This window comes from Periplaneta americana, chromosome 1 (genome assembly GCF_040183065.1).
Source record: "Periplaneta americana isolate PAMFEO1 chromosome 1, P.americana_PAMFEO1_priV1, whole genome shotgun sequence".
NCBI lineage: Eukaryota > Metazoa > Arthropoda > Insecta > Blattodea > Blattidae > Periplaneta > Periplaneta americana.
Window position 1 is genome coordinate 14,278,168 of NC_091117.1, and position 23,646 is coordinate 14,301,813.

Sequence of the window (23,646 nt, forward strand, 5' to 3'; positions counted from 1 at the left end):
GCAACTGTTTGCTATAATAAACTTTAAGATAGATAGCTAGATAGACTTATTCGTTCTATAATATTCTTACAGTTGTTTTATAGCATAGAATAAAGAACATGTCCAATTCTTACATTTAACAATAAGATGCAATACACATAAAATGCAAATATGAAATATGTACAGAATTAATACCTTAATAACAGTAATATTTTATACAATGTAGTATGTTTACCATTTAATAGTATTATAATATTTACACAGTACTGTGAAATGTCAAGAATTCATCTACAGAATAGAAAGTGTGAGATATTAAGTAATTTTTTAGTTTTACCTTAAATAATGCAGGGTTTTTGCTATGATTCTTAATGTCTTCAGGAAAACTATTGAACATTTTTATCGCCATGTAACGTACTCCCCTTTGAAAGCATGATAAATTTGATGATGGCGTATGAAAATCATTTCCTTCTGCGGGTATTTATACTATGTATGGCTGAGTTAGTTGGAAAATTTTCTTTATTACATAAGAGGAAATTTATTGTAGAGTATATGTATTGATTTGTTAAGGTTAGAATCTCTAATTTTTTTTTAAATAATCTACATGATTCTCTAGCCTTTGCTCCAACTATTATTCTAATGGCTCTTTTTTGTAATAAGAATATATTTTTACTATCTGCAGAATTTCCCCAAAATATTATTCCGTAGGACATAATGGAATGAAAATAGGCAAAATATACTGCCTTTAAGATACTGCCGTTTAGAAATTGTTGTAACAACCTAATTGCGAAGCATGCTGAGCTAAGTTTGGATGTTATTTCTTTGATATGATTTTTCCAATTTATTGTATTATTAATATGCAAACCATGAAATTTGGTTGTTGATGTTAATAAAGGCAGACATCGAACATCTGTAACTGATGTTTCATTACGATCATTAGGCTACTGTTTCTTTCAGCTGCCAACAGCATAAAACCTCGTTTCGATGTAATGATAAATAAAAATATAACAAAATGATATTGTACATTTAAGTAGCTATAGAATTTCTATTATTTCTGTAAAATAAATATTTCTTTATTAATTAATAATAGTCCAAGATAGTTGTGGAAACAATGAACGGGAATTCATTTCATAAACACTCGTAATAGTACTTCCCTTTTGCGTATATTTTGTACGAGATCACCCCTTCTTCCAGTGCACCCTCATAACAGAGCGCAGCTAATATCTGCATTCCGCTCATGAGCTGTGAGCCGGCTCAGAGAGCGCAAAGCCTGTGCAGGCCTGCCTTAGACCATGCAGCTACAAAAACTTATACTTACGCCAAACAAGTCTCTTGTGATGATAGCGAGCCTGGCTCCATAGTCTGTGACATTGCCCAGTTTTGGGTTGCTGTACAGGACAGAGCTGAAGATGTCCAGGAAGAACTTGAGTGAATACTGGTACAAGAAATGGATCTGGTTCAGGCTGTCCATGGTGAAGTATATGTTGCTGCATGCCTGCACCATTCATAAAGAATTCATGTTAAATGAAAATTACTCTGGAAAGCGCCTTTACTTGTTCAATTTTCAATTTAAGAATTTAAACATCTTGTTGTACATATTTCAAGAAAGAAGCTATATTTAATTTAAGTAAATTCCTAAGATTACAAGAACTAAATTTATAACATTATTTTCGATGTGGCTCCACCTAATGCTACAGGAGTAATTTGAAACTCTGTCAGTATGTAATAATGACCTTTGTCCACTACAATAAAGTTGTGTAGAGTATATTAAATTTGAAAGATACATACGAAAACTTTCGTTTCTAAGAAAACAAAGTAATGGAAAAAGGGGCATAAGCAGTATATGAGCAGAGGGAAATGGTGTTTTTAATGGTGGAGGAAAAGGAACTCATCCCCTACAAACCAAATGACAAATCATGTAGTTAACCTCAAGTATCCTGCATCATGATATCTCCAATACCTGTGACAGAGGCATGTACTGCTGGGACACAGTTTCTATCTCTCCAATCACTTTATCGGTCTCCTCAACCTTCTTGCTGATGTCTGCAGCCTCCTGCTTCAGTGTCTCCAAGGTTGTGATAACACTGTCATCATCCAAAATCTTGCCCTTGGCGTCATTTAGAGCCTGCAGTAGTGACTTCTCCAACTGACGCAAACGAAGGTGGAACTCACCTATGCAGTGAATAGCACTATGTAGGCACTGCTCAAGTTCAATACGAAATTCAAGCACCACACATTATCTTGGAAAGATACTATTATCTACCAACAGATATCCTTCATTATATTATTTGTATTTCTTTTCTTTATACAGTTACATCTAGATTTCTATTATATCAGTTGATGACTGTATAATAATGTACCTTAAAAATAAACAAAATTCTACATACCTTCCCTAAAATGACTGGCTTATTTAATTCAATAACTGTTTAATTTTTTTCAAATCTTATACATTTTTCATCACTGCTAGCTTTCAAGGTTCAACCACTTAAACTTGAATAGAAGTTAACAAATGACCAGCCAATTGTTACATTTAAAGTAATTACTTTTCACTACACAAAGGAAAAGAAATGTAATTTTACCCTACTGCTATACTTACTCACTTGAGGCTTTTAAGGAACCCGGAGGTTCATTGCTGCCTCACATAAGCCCACCATTGGTCCCTATCCTGAGCAAGATTAATCCAGTCTCTATCATCATATCCCACCTCCCTCAAATACATTTCAATATTATCCTGCCATCTACGTCTCGGCCTCCCCAAAGGTCGTTTTCTCTTCCCTCCGGCCTACCAACTAACACTCTATATACTATACACATTTCTGGATTCGCCCATATGTGCTACATGCTCTGCCCATCTCAAATATCTGGATTTAATGTTCCTAATTTATTATGCCAGGTTATTATATTATTACATATTATAAACCCTACTGCTATGGACTTGAAAAATTCGTGACTTGAAAATAAATAACTAATAAATAAATAGAAAATAAATAAAATAATAAATAAAATGAATAAAAAATGGATTAGATTAATAAATAAATAAAAATACAATAAAATAAAATAAAAAGAAGTACATGTACCACCTCATCCTAGTGCCGAGGTCATGGAAAGCATGGGCCTCTACCTCCATGCCCCCCAAGTGCCTTCATGGCATGTTACGGAGATACCTTTACCTTTTACCTTTTACATGATATAAGATACTATGTCGTAAAATTTTGTTTACACCATTTTAACATGTGATATTTCTTAAAACGTAACAGAATGAACAAATTTCCACACCTTTTTACACATAGTAAGAAAAAGAGTAATTTTTTTATACAAGAAGAAAGTTATATGCAGGATCTGGATTGTAATGACCTAAAAGTTAGTATTGCAATGTAGTATAGTTCTGGACCAGCTAATATTTCCTCTATCTCAGGTAGAATCCTTATAATTACTGGGTACTCTGTTATGGTACTGGTAGGAAAAACATTGATTCTGAAATCTATTCACTAATTCCTTAACAATGAATGTAACAAAGCAAGACTTTGGAACCCTCTGTAGCTAACAAAATCTGTGATGTGTAGTTTACACAGTAAACGATTCTTTTCATTTGAAATACTGTATTTCAAAGCAGAATAAACCAAGCGCTTATCCTACATATTCTTAGACACAACTAATGGTATATACTCAGCATCATTTTTAACTTTTAGGTTCTCAAAATCCGGCCTTGGTTATATGTATATAAAAAAATACTTGTAATACGAAGTATGCACAGTCTTTTGGAGAATCACAGAACTTGGTACCCTGTTGACTATGATCAATTTGTTTTTATAAGTTTGTTTGAATTAAAGTGAGAATTTTAGGGCAAATTTACAACACTTCAAATGTTTATGAAAAGTAACGTTGTGAATTCCTTATTAATTAATGGCAATGGGGAAAGTCCACTCTATATGAGCCGTTGAGAGCAGAAGTGGTGTAGTCAAAAATGGGTAATGAGGGTTAAAGTAGACATTCTGTAAAATACAGTGCAAAGTAGCAATTAATATTCAATTTATTTAAACTATTATTAGTTAGTGGATAGAATGAAGGACATATTAATTGTTACTTTGCGCTGTATTTTACAGAATTTTTACTTTAAACCTCTTTACCCAATTTTGACTTACACCACTTCTGCTCTGAACGGCTCATATGTACCCAGAGTTACAAGCTATCAATAGCCTGCCTTGCAGTCATTGGTAACTATTTCAAAATTAAATAAATGAATAAATAAAATCCAGAATATAACAAGGTATTGCAGTGGATTCCAAGCCATTGTGATATATAACAATAAGGTCCAGCATCAAGCTATATGAAAACACAGCCATGAATGCTCACCCTGAAGCTTGAGAAGGTCTGAACGCTTCTCGTCGATGTCTGGGCGCTCTGCCTTCAGCACCTGGTTGAGGCACTGGCTCTGGAGTGAACTACGAGTCACCGTGAAGTTAACGAACGTCACACGGGAGCAGATGTCAGGCGGGAACTCCACTGTGGGGTCTCGGGTTGATAAGAAGATGACAAACGAGGGCGACAGATCGATGTCCTGATCACCCAATGTGATAAGAACTCGTCCTCCAGTTCGTCGCAACTCGCGATTCAGCACAGGGTTCAAGATGGGGTCGTAATTCTCAACATCCTGCAGAAAACATCACCAATGTTGTAAAGCTAAGGGTCGTATCGTAAGGTTACCAGATTTTATTCATAATTTTCAGGGACATATATTGGTACATAATATGAAGAAACTACTTTTAACATTTTTGTTAGCTTGTCATTCACTTGTATCGTTTTTACACATCTTAAAGAATTAAAATACTCATTCTATTTTCACACAAGCATTACTTCCAGGAAGACACGAAGATATTTCAATCAACTTCAGGAGTTGTGCGTAGAAAATCATATTTTCAAAGAACATTAAAAAAAATTTCACTCCATTTTGAGCAAACAGTATTCCCTTCATTCCATTTTGTTATTTTCTCTGAAGTCTCAAATTTCTTCACACAAGACATTTTATAAAAATAAATTATTTCATGCAGGTCAAATCCATCTACTTTGGAAGAAAAATAATGGACTATTTCTTAAAATTTTTCTAGTTGTGGAAGACATCTTATCAATATAGCAATGAATCCCCAAGCACCGAGATATTCAACAGCATTTTCATAAAATTATAATAATTAACACTGAAAATCCAGGGATACCTGGCGATAAATTATTAAATTTGGGGACATTATGGGGACAAAAAGCAAAATTCAGGGACTGTCCCCAAAAAACAGAAATGTCTGGTAACCTTACTGTATCATTATCTGGAAATTTTACAAACTTTTCTGAAAAGTAAAAAAACCAATTTATCATTCAAAATTATGTGAAATTATTAACATTTGAAATGTTTAATTAATGTGATATCATTATAATTCAGGTAAAAATTAAGACAAATTACAATGAAGTGGAAAACTACATATTCGAAAGACTTGATTGGTTTGACCCATTGTGATCCCCAATACTACTAAAACAGTTACACTTTTTGCTACTATCTCCTATATTGGAGAGCAAGAGAGTTGATGGCTTTATTGCCGAGAACTCAGCATCAGTTAACAACATATGCCCAATGGAAGGACAGTATCTTAATGCATAACGAGCCAAACTCAATTTAGGAGTAATATATTCTACGTGTTTTTTCCAGTTCAAGTGGTTATCCAATTGAAGAGATGGATTCCAAACTGGACTAAGTCCAAATAAGTTATGAAAAAAATGACAAAAACTGATAAAATAAATTTGACACCCTTAGATCTGTTTTAAAAGCATATGCAGACACTAAGCCAAGACTTAGAAGAGTCTGTTAAATAAACTTACACAATTATATACAGGCTTGAAAAGGATAAATTAAAATCTTAAAAAAAGAACTAATGACACTTTATAATTCACCTCTTCAATTGTAAACCAATAAACCTTGTGTTTATAGATTCTCTGAAATAAATTCCATTTAATCTAATATTGTAAGAAAATTGAGCACTACAATGTATATTAAATTTCATTACATTGCTTTCATCAATATTAAATGCTAGTTTGTGTTAAACTAATTCTTCATTAGTTCTAACACTGTATTAGAAGTGTTTATATAGCAATCATATTGTTTATTTGAGATAATCACACTTAAAGATTACATAGTATATTTCCTTTCAGTTTAGAATTCCTTTAAGGGGATGCGCTACTGAATTTTCTAATTTCTACATTTTAAGAGATAATGTATTGAAATTTTAACAGCATATTATGATTATGATTATGAATTAATCAGGAAAATTTCAATGATCTAAGTCAAGAAATAACTCTTTTAAGAATAAAATTTGAAAATAACACGTTTATTTTTGGAAACCGTTTTTTTGGAATCTAAAACAAGAGTTTTCTATGTTTTTTTATAGTGCATATTATAGCTGAAAAACAGGTTGTGGTAATGGAGCATTGGAATTTAGCATATGAAGAGTAAAATAAAAAAAACATGAAATTTCTTAAAAAACAGTCATTTTTCAGTAGCGCATCCCCTTAAAAATAATATCACTAACTGATGTAAATTCAATTTTCTTACCTGTACTAGAAGAGGATTACCAAATCGAAGTGCCGATTCTAAATTTTTTCTAAATGAATCATCAAGGAAACTTGTTTTTGTTATCTTTTTATCACGGAATTCATTAAGTATAAATTCTGTAGCTTGTCCAGATGGATCTATTATCAACGGATATCGGTTGAAGCGCTGCAACAAAACACAAGACAAGAAAATGAAATTTTTCGCAGATAAATAAGAACTACTAACAATGAAATTAACATTTAAAATAATATTATAACCATTTGCTTTACTAATCCAGTTGTTACCTTAAGCATAATGGCGTTCTCAGTACATAGGTCGTCAGAAGGTAAAGCATTGGCCTGCCAACGAAGTCTCTCATCTGGATTTGATAAGTATTCAGTACGAGCGATGTCGGCTCTGAACTGCAAGCCTGCCTGCTGCAAATGGTGGCACCAAGTCGCGAACAGATTTTGTCGGTACTGGAAAAGAAATCAGGTTGTAATTAACATCATTACCGTCAGTACAAAAACATAAAATCTGCATAAATCAGCATGGATTTTATCCCTACAATAACACACACTTTCTTGATATTACTTACATGTTGGTCGAAATACCCTGCATATGCCAAGAAAGCTGATGATAGCAGAACGTCTCCAATGATTGTGGACATCTGAGAGCGGAATGTAACACTCGTGGCTTCCCAGCGGTCTCGTTCAATGCCCAGAGATTTCAGGAGGGCAATTGAACGATCAACCTAGAATGACAGAAAGTCTTGAGAATATGCTGTGACCCAATTGCAACTTGATACCACTGATGCAGTACACTTTAAAATTACTGTGAAAATTAAGTTATAGTTTTGTTAATTAAGATTATTTCAATAGTAGATTTATGACCGTAAAAATGACGATGCTATTATGCTGTATGCATGTGCTTACCACCAAGAACTACCGTATTAAGTTAATTTGTATCCTTTGTTACCTGATGAAGTAAAGCTTATTCATCCACAAGATACTGGATTCCAATGACTGTATATCCAAAGCCCTTAGATTAATTTAAAGGAGAAATAAAGCACGGATGGCTTAAAGAAATTGTTTACAAAGACTTTTTTGCCATTGCTGATGAAATACAGAAAACAATATAACAATATACTTAGTCTATCCTTCATGTGGCAAGGGAAGAAAGAGAAAGAGAGAAACAGAGAGAGAAGAGAGCAGAGGTAAAGGTAGGTAGAGAGACATCGAGGAAGATGAAAAAAAAAAAACAAGTGAACAAGTTAATGTGGTTTAAAAAGGGCGTGTCAGGTACTATGGCTATTTGCGCCCTCATCTAAAATTCGTTTAAAAATAAAAACACAAACAATACCATAACCTAATGCGAACACAAACTAATGGTGTTGTAATATTAAAAGAGATAACACAAATGCATTACTATAGTCGCGACGCTGTTATTTCCAGCGTGACTCTGCCTCTTTGCTTACGTCTTAGGAAATGAAGGCTCTATAAAGTCTAGGTAGGTAGTATCATTCGCCATTTTTGTTCTTTCGTTCCCGAGCTACCACACGAGGAATCTATTTGCCACACCGTTAAACATTATCATGTCGTAGCTCCTATGACATTAAATCAAATGCACTATAATTTAGCAAATAATTGAGCGGCAAATAACGTCTTCGTGTGCTTTCTGCAAACGCCAAAGAAAGAGCCAAAATGGCGGGCGATTATATTAAGCATTTATCGAGCCTTAAGAAATGAATAACGTCTTCATAAGCGAATCACAAGACGCACACGTTTAAATGTAGCCGACCTGCAACGCGATTGGCTGCCGTAAATTAGAGCGACGGGACTATAACAAGGCGATTCGTAAAAAAAAAAAAAAAAAAAAAACATAAAAATGAACAATTCTTAGACCATAGGCAGTGTTTAAAAAAAACAATAAAATAATAAAGCAAATACCATCAGAAACAAATTACCTGGCGATTTCTAAACAACAAAATTCGATAAAATATTCGGATGTAGAAGGTCCGAAATGTCAAGTTTCAGTAAAACAAATATAAAACAACAAAAGTTACCTCCGGAAAAAAACTAAATCACCCTGTCAAGTCCTGTACAGAACTGCATTTGCACAATTAAAATCATTTCCAAGAGCGTCATGTAGATTCGCCTGAATTGCATACTGATGGCACAAAAAACTAATAAGATGGAAAGAAGAAGAGAGAAAAAGATAAAGAAATGGAGAGAGGGGGTGAGGGAAAAAGAGTAAAAGATGAAAAAGCAAACGACAGAAGAGGAGAGAAAAAGAGAAAGGGAGAAAGAAAGAGGGGAATAAAATGATAAGAGGGAGAGAGAAAAATAGGGAAAGAGGAAAAAGGATAGAAGCGAGGAAGAGAGAGCGAGATGGAAAAAGGAATAGATAGGGAGGAATAAATAGTGACGAGAGAGAAAGAAGGGCGAAGTAGACTGTGACGAAAGAGTGGAGAGAGGATAATATGAGAAGAGAATCTTCAATGAAATATGTCTCTCATCCAGCGACCCCATCTTGTAGAAAGAGATTACCTACCTTCGCTTGGACATTCTCCAGGTCTGTCTTGATAGCCTGAGCCTGCGAAATCAGTTGAGCATACTCCTCCTTGTAAGAAGCAATGCTGTGCTCCAACTGAGTGATCAGATTGGTCACGTCTTCGCCACGGTTCTTGTTCTCCTGGGCCTGCACCTCCAGTGAGTGCAATTCATCTCTCAGAGGCTCCACTCGCTTCAGCATGTCCGCATAGTTTATCTGCATACAACAAAAACATTCTGATTTAATTTTCAAAAGTAAACATTTCAATGACAAGCAACTCTGGACATTGCACAATAATAATAACAAATTAAGCTTCCTTTATGAAAAGGTTGTCAGTCCTTTGACCTCTTGCACTCTAATATCTTTCAAAGATATTGTCATAGTCAGCCAATGAATCACAGATTTTGACATGTTCCGAATCCATTTCTTGATTTGAAAATGTATTATATTATAATTTGGAAAACACATCTAAAAGGTAAAATGATTTACATTTGAAACTGTTAGGGAATCGAATATACAAAAGTCAGAAAAATTTACACCTAAGTAGCGTATATGCTCATTTGCAGTTAAGGGATAGTAGTATATCATTAGAAATGTTAGAAGGATTTGAATGCCATATACCGCGAGAAAAATAATAGCTACGGATTAATTGATTAATTGTTAATTTATCTAATTCTCTGCTTCACGTATCTGTTACATTTATGAAAACGAGTTAATTAACAAAAATACCAAGAAACCCAAGACATGAATGATTTTCATCTTCAATAAAATTCAATATTAACTCATTTTTAAACCTGACATGTGGTGGGGTTGTAACAAATCATGAAAATTCTTACTCATCTCTGTCATGTCTTCTAAACTGATGAAGATACTCTTTTGTGAGAAAAGAGGAAACACATGCCTAATCCATTATTGTAGGATGAATATTCAGAAAAAAAAAATTAAACCAACATTCCTCTCATAAAATAGGAAATCAAATATTTTAATTCTGTTTTGCCTAATTATTTGTGTTACTCTATTCTCCTTTTATCCTCTGATTGAGGTTCTCGCTGATATGTACCTCTATTATCAGGCAGTACATCTCACTTGACGATATGTGTCAAAGGAAGAACAATTGTTTGTATACATCTTAAGTCTGATTAGTGTAATATGTAGCTAATCGACGATGTATGCAAAGGAGGGGGAAAGGAACTGGCCACCCTACTCCATTATCCCCGGGCCTAGTTGTCTCATAAGTGGTGCCTTGTTGGTATATCTTGTGAGATTCAGACCTGTCTTTGGACAGTTGACTAAACAACAACAAACATGGAGATAGAATTTAATATGCTAGCTCTACATATTACAGTCCACATTTTTAGTACTAATACTGTATGTCAAGAAAAGGAATTATTTTTACCTGTGCAATGGCCCATTTCACCATAGGTCCGCAAGCCATACTGGCTCGATTCACCTTCTCGAAGTTGTAGTCAGGGTTGCTAAGATATCGGGACTTCATCTTCTCACGCACATCATCACTGCAGTGCACAAAAAAGATATCAATCAGTCAACATTATCGTATTACATTTTGAAAATTATACAGTAAACTACCTCTTTAAAATTGTATGTAAATTTTATCGAAATAAATATTATGATAAATAAGCCAATATTTAGATACGTTGAGATGGAATGTGATAAATAGATCCTTAATTGATCTTCTGAACTCGAACACAAGAGCTCAAGTGAACTGTTCTCACTATATCTATTAATTTGAGAAAAATTCATTCCGGCATCGGGAATCGAACCCAGGACCTGTACCAGGACAGTGTCGGCCGAACTCTTCTCCTTTTATTTCATGTTCTCCCTATGCTTACAGTAATGAAGAGGTTTTGTTTGAATTTCCCAGTAACTGAAAACAAATTACGAAAGCATAATATTTCGAAGACAGGATCCATCTGGTGCGAGATTTTTCGGTTTTAGTACTGTCAGAGATGTAGAAATATCTAATGGTTTTGTTTCCTTTTTATAGTCTTCGCTTAGGATAGATCTGATATGTAGCTCCAAACGTTATGGTATCTACAACATGGTGTAGAAAGTCTAAAATTCCACACCATGTTGAAGTCCTTGATCATACTGAATTTCTCTTCCTCTGAAGATTCGGACATGCCCAATCTTCAAAAGATATTGTTTAATTCCTTTTTATTTATGATTAGACGGATGGCTGTTCAGTCTTAGTTCTTTTGACTTCGAATTTTTCTTTTCTCTCATGATTACTCCCTTGTCCAGATTATTACATTTACGTTCAACCTCTGTTTCATTATTCCCTTTGTCGATGTTCCCAGCCATTTAATTCTAATTTTTCTTCTACGTCTTGATTTCTTAATTATGCCCCTCAAAGTTTTTACTACTTTTCTGTAGTTTCCTACTTCACATTCCTTAATTTTGTCCTTCATAGTTTTTCCTATATTTCTTACTTTCCTGCTTTATTTTCCTCTAATCTGTCCTTTATAGGTCTTACTACATTTCTATTCATTTTCATTTTTTTATTTTGTATTTTTCGTTTATATCTACATCTGTGTCTTTTATTTACGTATTACGTACCTGTCTGTCTTTTTTTTTTTTCATTTTTAATTTGTATTTATATCCGTATCTTTCATTTGTATCTGCTTTTATTTTATTTCTTTTATGTTCTAAGCAAATATTTGTAATGTCTATTGTAACTGGGGCTTTTCCCTATTAAATAAATAAATAAACAAACAAAATAAATAAATAAATAAATAAATAAATAAATATATATATATATATATATATATATATATTTTCTGCTTTACATTCCTTGACTCTCTCCTTCATAGTTCTGACTATATTTCCATAATTTTCCACTTTATGTTCCTAAACTCTGTCCTTCATAGTTCTGACTATATTTCTATAATTTTCCGCTTTATATTCCTTAACTCTGTCCTTCATAGTCCTTCCTCTATTTCTTACTTTACTGCTTTACGGTCCTCAACTCTGTCCTTCATAGTTCTTACTACATTTCTATAATTTTCTGCTTTATGTTTCTTGTGAATGGTCGAGCCTCAGATGCATAAACCACACTGTGGCATACCAAACTTTTGTAAATTTCAATTGCTGTAACATTTTTATATTTTCTGATTTCTTAACTCTGTCCCTCAAAGTTCTTACTACATTTGTGTAGTTTTCTGCCTTACATTCCTTATCAATGGTCGAACTTTTTAAATTAGTTATTTTATGACGCTTTATCAACTGCTATGATTATTTAGCTTCTGAGTGAGATGAAGGTGATAATGCTAGCAAGATGAGTCCAGGTCCAGCGCCGAAAGTTACCCAGCATTTGAACCTGGGTCCACTTGTTTCATGGCCAGACGTGCTAACCATTACTCTGCAGCTTCAGAAGCATATATCAGAATGGGGTAAACCAAACTTTTTTTAAATTTCAATTATTATAACATTTCCCTAACCTATGTCTTGATTTCGTAACTCTGTTCCTGAAAAGTTCTTAGTACATGTTTGTAGTCTTCTGCTTTACATTCCTTGCTAAAGGTTGAGCATCACACACAAACGAGAATGGCGTACAACAAACTTCTATAAATTCCAATTATTGTAACATTTTTCTATGCACTGATTTCTTAATTCTGTACCTACATGTTTAGGTAATTTTACACTGTATGTTCATTGTGAATGGTGAACTTCAGATGGAGTTATCAAAACTGAACAGAACGAAATTTGTCAATTCCAATTGCTGTAACATTTTTTAAAATGTGTATCTTATTCAAAATATCATTTAGCTTAGTAATTTGTTTGTTTATTTTGTTCACCTAAAATGGCCGGCTGTTTCCAAAGATAACTAAGCCATTGGCTCTTGTCAAACTGATTTCTGCTTAAATGATAACATTCTAAAATTGTGCAACTCGTATATATATGCTGGTAGAAGGCTGTGAGATTTTTCAATAGACATGTTCCCATTTTTCTTCACAGTCTTTATCATAATGACACCTTTTACAAAGAGTTGAGAATCGAGTAATGGCGGGTTTGCATAAACTATTCTCTTCCTTTACTTATCTTTAATAAAGGAATCTATCACTTTACTTCCTCTTCCGATAAAAGTCACATTTAGAATCTTTTTGGCCGAAAATCCAAACACAATCAAAGGGCTGTATCACCAAGAACAACTTGCTTAAGAAACATATTTTCAAAAACGGAGAAGTTCAAACAAAATCTTTTCTCAATAACGAATTTGGATTGTTTTGTTTCTCCTTTAAAATCTCCTAAATTAAATTAATGAAATACCAAATTTAAATAGATGATAGTAGAAAAATCATATCTAATACATTGGTGTTTATACTGTCTTAATTCCATGCAATAAACTGTCATAACAGATCTTTATAATGTGATAAATCCTATGATATGTGAAGACAGAGATGAAGTGTGGCAACTATACTAGCATGTTTAGCTTCACTACTAAATTTTAGTACTTAAAATTAATGTTAAACTTAGTCCTTGTCAGCTCTTGATCTTTCTTTATCATTAAACTGTTTAGACTCGAAAGGAATAATTTCAACTGGTACACATCAGAAAGTACTTACATAACTAACAGCATATCAAGAATTGACAAGTATTCACTATAAGATGCAATACATGAAACCACAGTGATGTTAGTTGAAGACTTGTAAGGTAATAATTAAGAGAGGCATATGAGAATTCATAAGTACATTAAATTCACAATGAAAGGAAGTATGGTAGCACAAAGAAACATCTTTATGAGAGATATCATTGCTTTCCTTACTTCTTCACGAAGTATAACTGATCAACACAATTCTGCCAAATTTCAACGAGTTTAAAAATGTTCTTTGAATAGAACTCTTAATCCAGTATCCCCAAAGGAGCAAAAAGCCGCTTTTCAGACATCTTTATCATGTCATATCTGTTCCTTTATGAAAAATTAGTACGAAGGTTCTAGATCTGGACTGTATGGAGGATGGCGCAAACATTAAAAAAATCCGTAATATAATACATAGCTTTCCATTCCAGATATCTCCACATATAAAAGTAAGAAGAATGGACAAGAAATTTCGTCCTACCTTCCTCTCATTATGGATATGGAACCTTCCAGACTACTATATATTGTGACAGCTGCACCAGGGTTCGAACGCGTGTCCGACAGGGCGCGCGGCAGACGAAACGCTGGTGTGGGGAGCATCTGCATGCTGAGAGGGCAGAGGGGCGGTGTACTATGGCGACGCGGCGAGGGGAGGTTGCGCGCGCATCTGCTACTTGCCGAGTGGGGAAGGAAGCAAACTGCTACGTGCGGAGTGAAGGGGGGGACGGACCCTCCCGAATCGTCCAGAAGTCCGTCGAAGTGGAGATATCCAGATTATTCGAGAATGGCATTCTGACAGCGAACTTTCTCGTAACTATGGTTTGGTTATATAAAAGAGAAGACGCAAGTGTCAGTCAGTCAGTCAGTAAGCCAGTGTTGTTACAGGCAGATTTGGACAGTAAGCGAGTTAGTCTTGTGTAGCAGTGAAGCAGCTTCGAGACCAAAGCGCAACTTGAGTTGTGTCCGTAACTGTGGAGCCTGAAACCCGGAGTTCGAGTGCAGTGGGCCGCAGCTGGGGGACCTGAGTTCGAAGTGCAGTTCTCTGAAGGTCTGGGGTTCGAGATTCTGTGAACGTGAGTGACTGAGCTAGAAGAACTAGCCAAAACAAACGAGCTGTGAACTGAGAACTGACAGTTCTGTGTTGTAAATAGTGCTTTGTGAATATTAGTTAAGATTAACAGTTCATTGTTGTTCGTAATAGTCCAAGTAAATTGTCATTGTCGTCTGTGGAGTGCACTAGCGAATACTGTGTTACTGTGTGGAGTGGAAATCCCATTGCTGACGGGAGCAGAATTAAATTGTAGAAGGTGAAGAGTAATTGTTGAAATAATAAAATTACATTGTTGTTAAGTATAAAAATTTACAATATGTTTGGTTTCATAGAGGAACAGATTTGAGACTACCAAAAAAAGGCGTAAAATGTGCTGAGCATCATCACCTTTGGAAAGCCAGCTTGGAGTGCTACCACTAGGGCATTTTCAATATTCTGGAAAGTTGATGTAAAAATGAGCTAATGGGATAGTTATTTCGTAGAAAAATAAAGAATATATATTTCCTTATGATTTTAATATGCTTATGAGTTTGGTATGAGTGTTGTGTGTATTGTTTGAAGCTATGTTGCATGTAGGCCACAAATTTTTTTTAGGCATTTTGGGGTAAACTCACAAACGACCTGACAGGAATTCCTCGTCACTATAAGAAAACAAAAGTTAAATTTCTTGTAAGTAATTAATAACACAAAAATGTTTGGTTAAAATCCAATTTAAATGTTAATTGTTAGTCCAGGACAACTGTTGTACCAGGACAACTTTATCAAATGAAGAAGCCAAGGGGAAGCCATAGCTTTACAAAATGACATGCCGCAAAACATGACATAGTATTTACACATGCACACCTGATTCATCATCATTGACAACATTACATGAAATACTGGTATCATTGTTCTGGACACCAATATTATTTAATAGATTATGTACAAAACTTGGCGTGCATTGTTTGACAGCAGATTAACTTTAAGCAATGGAATTCAGCAGTCAAATCAAGATGGTTTAATTTATATCGTGAAAAATTTGGATGTTCACTAGGTTTGCCAGCTGCCCAGTATTTTACAAGAATTACTATGAAGATTTAGACAAGCAGTAGATTGGACTTTTTTTTCCTTTGCTGTTATTGAAAAAGGAGACCACAATTTTGAGACGTCCTACCAAAACATTAATACAGCATTTAATGAAGCTTTTTGCTAAAGTCCTATAAGAAATCTAACGGGTTTAATAAATTTTTATTGAATTAAACTAACGCGGTAGTCAAGAAATGATATTAATTCTTGTAATACAATATATATTTTGTTCAGAGTTAGAGCCCAAAACGAATATGTTTATATGTGGCTAAGTTTTTATTTTCAAATTAATTGTCACTATATAATGGGCTTAAATAGTTCAATAATAATCGTTTTGTCACAGTTTTGTGGAATGAATTAACAACTATGATCTAAGCTCCAGTGTAATAATAACATTATTTCAATTCCTGTCAAATTTAAGCCAATTCGATTAACAGATGCACAGGACTTTGGTCTGTGTTTCAGCACAGAGAATAAAATATGTTTATCCATGTAATTTTTATAAATTTTTATTCCATGTGATAGTCCTAAAAGACATTAAAAACAAATGTTACCCTGATCAGGGGGTATAACAAGCTTTCAACAATGGTGTGAAGATAATTCTGAAGCATTTATTTCCCCAAGCTGAAGCCAGCAATGATGCAAAAAAAATTATTACAAAAATTCTAGTCATGTGCACTGTACATTACATTATGTGAACCAAAAGCAATAGCAAATGGAGTAAATACAGAATATGGTGTAAAAGGTGAGGTTATGAACAATTTACAGTCCAGAGATGAAAATTAATACCAGATAAAGGGAAAGGCATCTAGAATAATAAATTTTAACAAATTACCGACCTACAATAAAATATGAAGGTACTTTCCATACTAAGCAGAACATGCTATGATAATTCCAAATCCTTACATAAATATAACAATGTCCAGTGGAGACTTACAACAATGTTTCAAACATAAAACCTCAAATTCAGAAAGACAGGCTCAGGATAAAATATGATCTATATCATACTAAGGGAACGAATTTACATAAACTTGTTAACTTAAGAGGTATTGACAAAAATGATTTACAACAAAATGGTATTGTTATGGTACATCTCTCATTACATACACTGATGCAAAAAATATTTCCATAATTTTATAACACTGATCCTAATTTCTCAAAATTATCTAAGTTAATAAGAGAACATGAAAATAATCATATGATATGCTTATGTTCCTTTATTGCACTTTTATCTTGCCAAGTCAGTGTATTTATAGTGAGTTTGCATATGAGTTAGTCTGCTTCCAAATTTCTCTCTCACAAGATTTTACCTTGGCAAAACAGCTACTACCTATGGCCTCATATGACTGCATTATTAGAGTAGAAATAACTTTCAAACTATCCTGTGCAGGGATGCCATCTGTTCCGAGTTTCATGGGGCAGTCCAATTTCGACATTGCTGTCTCATGTCCTTACATGATGTTAATTGTCCCGATTTTTGGGACTTTTATAATTTAATTCACTAAGGTAGCCTTCTCCATTTTAGCACATGTGATTTATTTTAATATTGGAATATTCTTTTTTTTATGGGCATATGTATTCGTGAGTAGAAGCAAAGATGACAGTGTTAAAAAAAATCATCCAAAAGTAATTCTTTTAAGTTTTATGAAAATGCTAGCTTCAATTTTCAAAAGAACTCCGATTTCTCTGGAAAAATAAACCCTCTACAATCTACAGAAACTTGAATCATTTAACATTAAAAGAAAACACTCAATTTTTTTTTTAGTAGGTTATTTTACGACATTTTATCAACATCTAGGTTATTTAGCGTCTGAATGAGATGAAGGTGATAATGCCGGTGAAATGAGTCCAGGGTCCAGCACCGAAAGTTACCCAGCATTTGCTCATATTGGGTTGAGGGAAAACCCCGGAAAAAACCTCAATCAGGTAACTTGCCCCGACTGGGAATCGAACCCGGGCTACCTGGTTTCGCGGCCAGACGCACTGACCGTTACTCCACAGGTGTGGACTCTCAAATTTCTTTAAAATAGTTATTTACGATATAATGACTGTAATGTATCATATTACAGTATAGTAATATGATATTATAATATGCATATTGTACAATGCTTTATCTGATTTCAAATTTCATAATTAATGAAATTTCACTATTATTTCATTTTTCACTATTTAATCTAACATTTTGAAGTTTTATTAGTTTTGACAAGCTCTCAGGGGAAAGAGGTAACAGGATTTTTTTTATAATGCGACTATTGGAACAATTATTGAATTTACACTAGTTATGTTTCAATTAACTGAATCATGTTTCATTGGATGCTTCTTTTACTGTATTTCTAATATTTTTACTGTGTTTCTACACCAAAATTTATAATAGTGACTATGCTGAGTCCTAGGCTATCTTCAGGGGAAGGCAGTTTGGCAATAAAATCGAGTCACTATAAACAAATTAGTAGAGGAGAAATATTTTTTCATTTTCTGTTATTTTTGCATTATTGTAAAAATGAGATGGAAGTGTTGCCTCTGGTATCGATATTGCAGGAAATTATATATTAAAAAAAAAAAAGTAAAGCATCTCATTATAACATTTTTATTAATATCAAACTTTCACATTATGTAATAAAAGTGAGTAAAAGGATTTTATGCTCGACCATGCCGAAATGTAGTAATTATACACCTGGTAGCAGTCCTTTAATGCATGCCATTAAAGTACACCTACTCATTAAAGTACAGGTGTTCAGCCAATGACAAGTCAGCTTTGTACCCTTATAAAACCGCAAGCATCGATTATTCTCGGATATGCAATCGAAAGAGAATTAGCGAAAAGTCACGGAGGCTGGAAATCCAATACTGTCGCAGAAGGTTATGTTCTGTTACTATAATAATTAGAGTTAATTGTAAATAATATTCAAATAAATTCAATTTGTCATCTCGTTTTTCAATTCTAAATCAATTTTCAGGTTATACCAGAGTAATGTTCATCTTATTCTGTGCCAAGGTCAATGAAATTAGGCCTCGGAAAAAATAAATACTTTCGCGTCTGCGCACATCTCACAATTCAGGTCAGTTCGCACATAACCATAATTTTGAATACTTTCAAGTTAGAAATATGGTCGAGCATAAAAAGTCGTATGAAACTTGCCTATAATGGTAATTAAGACGCTCGTATGAAAATTATGAAATTCGCTTGCGCTTGTCTCATAAACAATCATACTTGCGTCTTAATTACTACCATTATAGGCTCGTTGCATAATGTGCTATTAAATATCACTAAAACTAGAAGTATTGGTTTCGTTTCAGGAAAAATCTTTATAAATTTATAAGTTAACAATACTAATACTTCTGCGAAATGAAAGGGTGAAAACGCGACTTGTAACCTGTACATACTAATAAAACACAAATGCACAAGAAACACAAATTTTCCAATTCGTCTCAGTTACACCTGTTAAACATTATCCATACTTTTATGAAACAAACCTTTGAATGAATACTGAAATCTCTTTTTCATACACATGTGGGCTAGAATTATGGTAGTAAAATTAAAACTGTATAATTCTTACAATCCTTTATCTGGATTTAGCTTGACGGAACTCCCAAAATTTTACAGCAATGAAAGCATTAGATTTTTTTTTTAAATTCTGCTGATCAGCTTTTCTGTTTGTATAGTATGACATAACTAAAATATCTCACTAGACTTATTACTTCTAATGTTCTTCGCAGCAATTCTAACCCATGAAACCAACAATTAAGATGAAGATCCAATGTGTAGAGGCAGAGTATTGGTAGCAGACATTGTAATCCATCGATATTAACAGATCCCACATCATAACAATCTAGCACTAAACAATGAAAAGGTGTTAGAATGACGTGATTAAACATGCATTGTTGGTGTGTAGTGGTACATGCAACACAGCTGTCCTCACCACTACGTTAGCACTACTCTACATTGTTTTGAGCCCTTCACTTTCTTAATTCTCCATTATGCTGTTATGCAATCTTTAATTTTTTAAGTGTGACGTCTATATTCGACCTACACTACTAGAAAAAAAATGACTGGAGTTTGTGTAACAGAAATTACACTGACATCATTTGACTTTGGTTGCCATGGAAATGCTTACATCATATCCGATAAACTTAATGTGAATGAGTCCATTCGTATACACAAGGGGAGTCCGCATATATTACATGGAAGAGTTCATTATAATCCACGGGGAGGGGGGGGGTTGCAACATACAGAGTGATTTATATAGAACTGACACATTTCTTTCTTTCTTTATTTCAAAACGAATGATGCTAGCCACAGTTTGTTATGCCTCAAATGTAGAGTATCTTTGGGAGATTACTAACCTCTATAGCAAATGTTGAAAATGCTTTATTTATTCGGCTGGAAATTCACTTAATGACCAGTTTTTAACGCCAAATTAAACAGGAGTTTTGATTCCCTGTCATGAGATGCGCAAATGTTTTCTTTTTATTCTGTATTTTTGTCATATTCTTTTAGAGATCCAGCTGTTTCCAATTTGTTTACCAGTCCCAGTATTGTGTTTCTTTGGGGGGGATTACGAACACCAAATTCTCTCTGGTATGCCCTTTGAGTAGCTGTAATTGAATTCGTAATCCAGTATTGCTTCACAAGGTAGAGCTTTTAATTTAATGTGTACTGCATTTTCAGTGACTAAAACAAAATGTCGAAAACAGCTGCCAAACAATATGGATGTAGCAGGATGTAGTAGCGTCATTTTCAAACAGATGGCATCTATCTGAGGAAGCTGCAGAACTCTCAGGAGAATGGAGAGCATTCTTGGTTGACCAAATGGACTCTGTTGGACCTGGGTATTGCATAGCTGAATCGATAGATTGCACCAAAAGTAGTGAATCATGACACTTATAGGAATGTGGTCCTGCGGACTTCAACAATCATCCCTATCTAAGAAGGTCACCTTAGCACAATAAGCCTCAGGGTACAGTCTAATCTTTTGGCCCTCCTTTGTGAAAGAAAAATGGAATCTGAACATGAAATGGTCCAGTAAATACGAATAACACTCCTGCATATCAGTACTTTATATGCTATTTGATTTAGTTTTCCACCAATGTCAATCTTTTTATATTTTTACCCTACATCAGCGTTTTTCAACATGTGGCACACTAAAGTTGTAATTTAAAATCCCAAGGCATATTTCTATAATTTAAACAAGTAGTTCCCAAACAGTGGCAGTTTTTTTTATAAAAATATGTAAGATATTATATTTTTTAAGTCAGTCCATAGTGACACTTGTGGTGGAAAAGACCTAGTTGGGGTTTTCTCGGAGTTCTACCATTTCCCCATGTTTTTTATTTCATTTTATTTTAGTAGATTATTTTAAGACTCTTTATCAACATCTTAGGTTATTTAGCATCTGAATGAGATGGTGATAATGCCAGTGAAATGAGTCCAGGGTCCAGCACCGAAAGTTACCCAGCATTTGCTCATATTGGACTAAGGGAAAACTCCGGAAAAAACCTCAACCAAGTAACTTGCCCCAACTGGGAATCGAACCTGGCCCACCTGGTTTCGCGCCAGACTCGCTGTTACTCCACAGGTGTGGACTTCCCCATGTTACACATGTACATTATTCAATCATCATTCCATAGCATTCTCCGACTGGCAATGCATGGAGGGGGCTGGCCTAGGGATGAGTGAGGTTTCCTGCTCGAAATCTAGGTATGCAGCAAACCTTAGTGTAGTCAACCGGTGTGGGTTTGGGAATGCGTCTAGCTCAGCGTTGTCAGACACAGCCTAAACGGAGCGGAGCGCTCCACTATAACTCGTTGCGTGCTCCGGTGCTTCCACAGACATAAGCAAGTTCACGCTCCGACTGGACGTCTCTAGCACCACAACCGGTTTCGGAGCTTACAACTCTGACACTACTGGTCTAGCTTGAGGCTCAGTGTAATAGATCTAATAAGGTCGCAGTTCTGGGTCGTAATGTCCCCTCTCTTAAATTAAAAATTCAATTCAATTCAATGTTGGTACGATATTCTAAATTTACTGATCTGGCAACCCCGGCTGTGAGTCAGTCATTCTCTTCTCTGCAGATCGCTCACCTACACTGTGTTAATTGAATGTTGACTTGTGTCACTTTCACTGAAAGTTGACTTTTGTGGACTCACTTTTTTACTATTCTTTTCGCATTTCTTTTCCAAATTTTTGCTTCGACAACCTTTACCACTTTCACTTTCTCCTGGCACATCAGCAGATCATTCACGGCACACCAATTGAAAATGGCAGCCCTACATAATTGACTGAAAGTAAAAGGCCCAAGACATTTCTATTCCATATCTATACTACTTGAAAATATACTGGCCCTCTAGCAATGTGCATGCTTACGTAATATCCTCAGTACTGAAATTAGAGACAATGGAATTGATAAAGTTGTCCCTCACGATAACAGCACGGATTGACTTCCAGTCGCTGGCATTTTCACCGAGCAGGAGACAGATCGACTCCAGAGCCAGTTTCACAAGCAGTGGCGGATTTGCCATCGAACGAACCTCCACAAGATGCTGCCTTTTGATTGATTTCACAGCTACAGGGGCAATCGCCCAAAAGTGAAACAGAAACATAAAACATTGTGGTTTAGTCACAGGGCATTCACAAGTACTGCACTACGAGGGGAGATGCACAAGCAGCGACCAACTGGAGACTGAAACAAATAGTGGGCGAGCCCTGTAAAGAATGTGCGACATCTGGTCATGCACGCTCTTACACATAAACCAACATTCCGGTCAGAAATGTCCCTCCACTGTATTAGTCGGCATATACAAAGTTCATAATCAAGAATGAGTCTCAAGTTTTCTTGTGTGTCAGTTGATGTTATCATAGAATATTGAGCATTATGTTCTTGCAGCAATGTAATTGTTATGAGCGTCAGTTTCAGCTGCATTCACTACATACGTTAGGTAATTGTTAATAGTGTGTGTTATATGTACAGAATTTATACAGAAGATCTAGTTATTCACAGAAAATGTTATGAAATTATTTAATGTTTCACATATTTGGTGTCTGTACAATTAGAAAGGAACACTGATTTCCAATCCTTAATTTCAAAAATTAAGATTTATGTTCGAAATGTTTACACTGTTTAATGTCAATATGCATTTTCTATTACATTAGTTTATTTTTGATCTTCGTCTGTAAGAATTTTTTCCACAAAGTATTTAAAAATTACGAAACTTGCTAAGCACCTGTTTTAAGCACGATTTTTTAATTTGTAATACTTTTATATTTTTAATTACTGTGTTATTCTGTGCCAGGATATCTGCGTTTTTACAATGAAGTTTACAGTCATCATCAATAAGGGGCTTTATGGTTTAAGTCATCCAGAAATATTAAATTTTTAGCAAATAATATTTTAACTATATGAATATACAACTCACAAAGAAATATTCCGACTTCCTAACCTCAAAGTCTATATTGAAATTTAGAGGTTATTTAATACATTGTTGTATGATAACGTAATAATTTTAACCTTAATGCACGGAAAATTTTGCTATCATCTAGGACAGACGTGGGCATCAGTAGTACATGTCGAACGGAGTCGAACGCAAGGACGTGATCTCCCTCCCTCCACACCCCTAGCTGGGGTACCTGTCCGACCGGTTGAAGTACTGGCAGTCAGCGGTGGATTTCACTAAAAAAAAATGTTGCTCACTAAGGAAGCTCCTGAAGTAAAAAAGTCAAACAATATTATTTCCACAAAGAATGGGAAAATGAATTCTTTTGTTGCGAAGAAGGGGAAAGCGTTAGGTGCATATTATGCTACAAAATTTTACTAGCACGTTGAGCACCATTATGAA

The 23,646-nt window shown here is 34.7% G+C and overlaps 1 protein-coding gene across 8 annotated transcripts in view; it reads right to left on the reverse strand.

The window, feature by feature from the left end:
- Nucleotides 1–23,646, reverse strand: part of Dhc64C (dynein heavy chain, cytoplasmic) — a 162,187-nt gene that overhangs the window by 16,523 nt on the left and 122,018 nt on the right. For 4 of the 8 annotated variants that reach the window (XM_069838938.1, XM_069838723.1, XM_069838627.1 and 1 more), the window contains 9 exons: nt 22,178–22,376; nt 10,497–10,614; nt 9,101–9,316; nt 7,146–7,301; nt 6,853–7,026; nt 6,569–6,733; nt 4,330–4,627; nt 1,937–2,148; nt 1,295–1,471 (listed from right to left, as the gene is read on the reverse strand). In XM_069838938.1, the coding sequence (XP_069695039.1) occupies nt 1,295–1,471; nt 1,937–2,148; nt 4,330–4,627; nt 6,569–6,733; nt 6,853–7,026; nt 7,146–7,301; nt 9,101–9,316; nt 10,497–10,614; nt 22,178–22,376 (1,715 nt within the window). The remainder of the gene's footprint in view (nt 1–1,294; nt 1,472–1,936; nt 2,149–4,329; nt 4,628–6,568; nt 6,734–6,852; nt 7,027–7,145; nt 7,302–9,100; nt 9,317–10,496; nt 10,615–22,177; nt 22,377–23,646) is intronic. The other 4 variants (XM_069838772.1, XM_069838853.1, XM_069838658.1 and 1 more) reach the window with 1 other exon arrangement.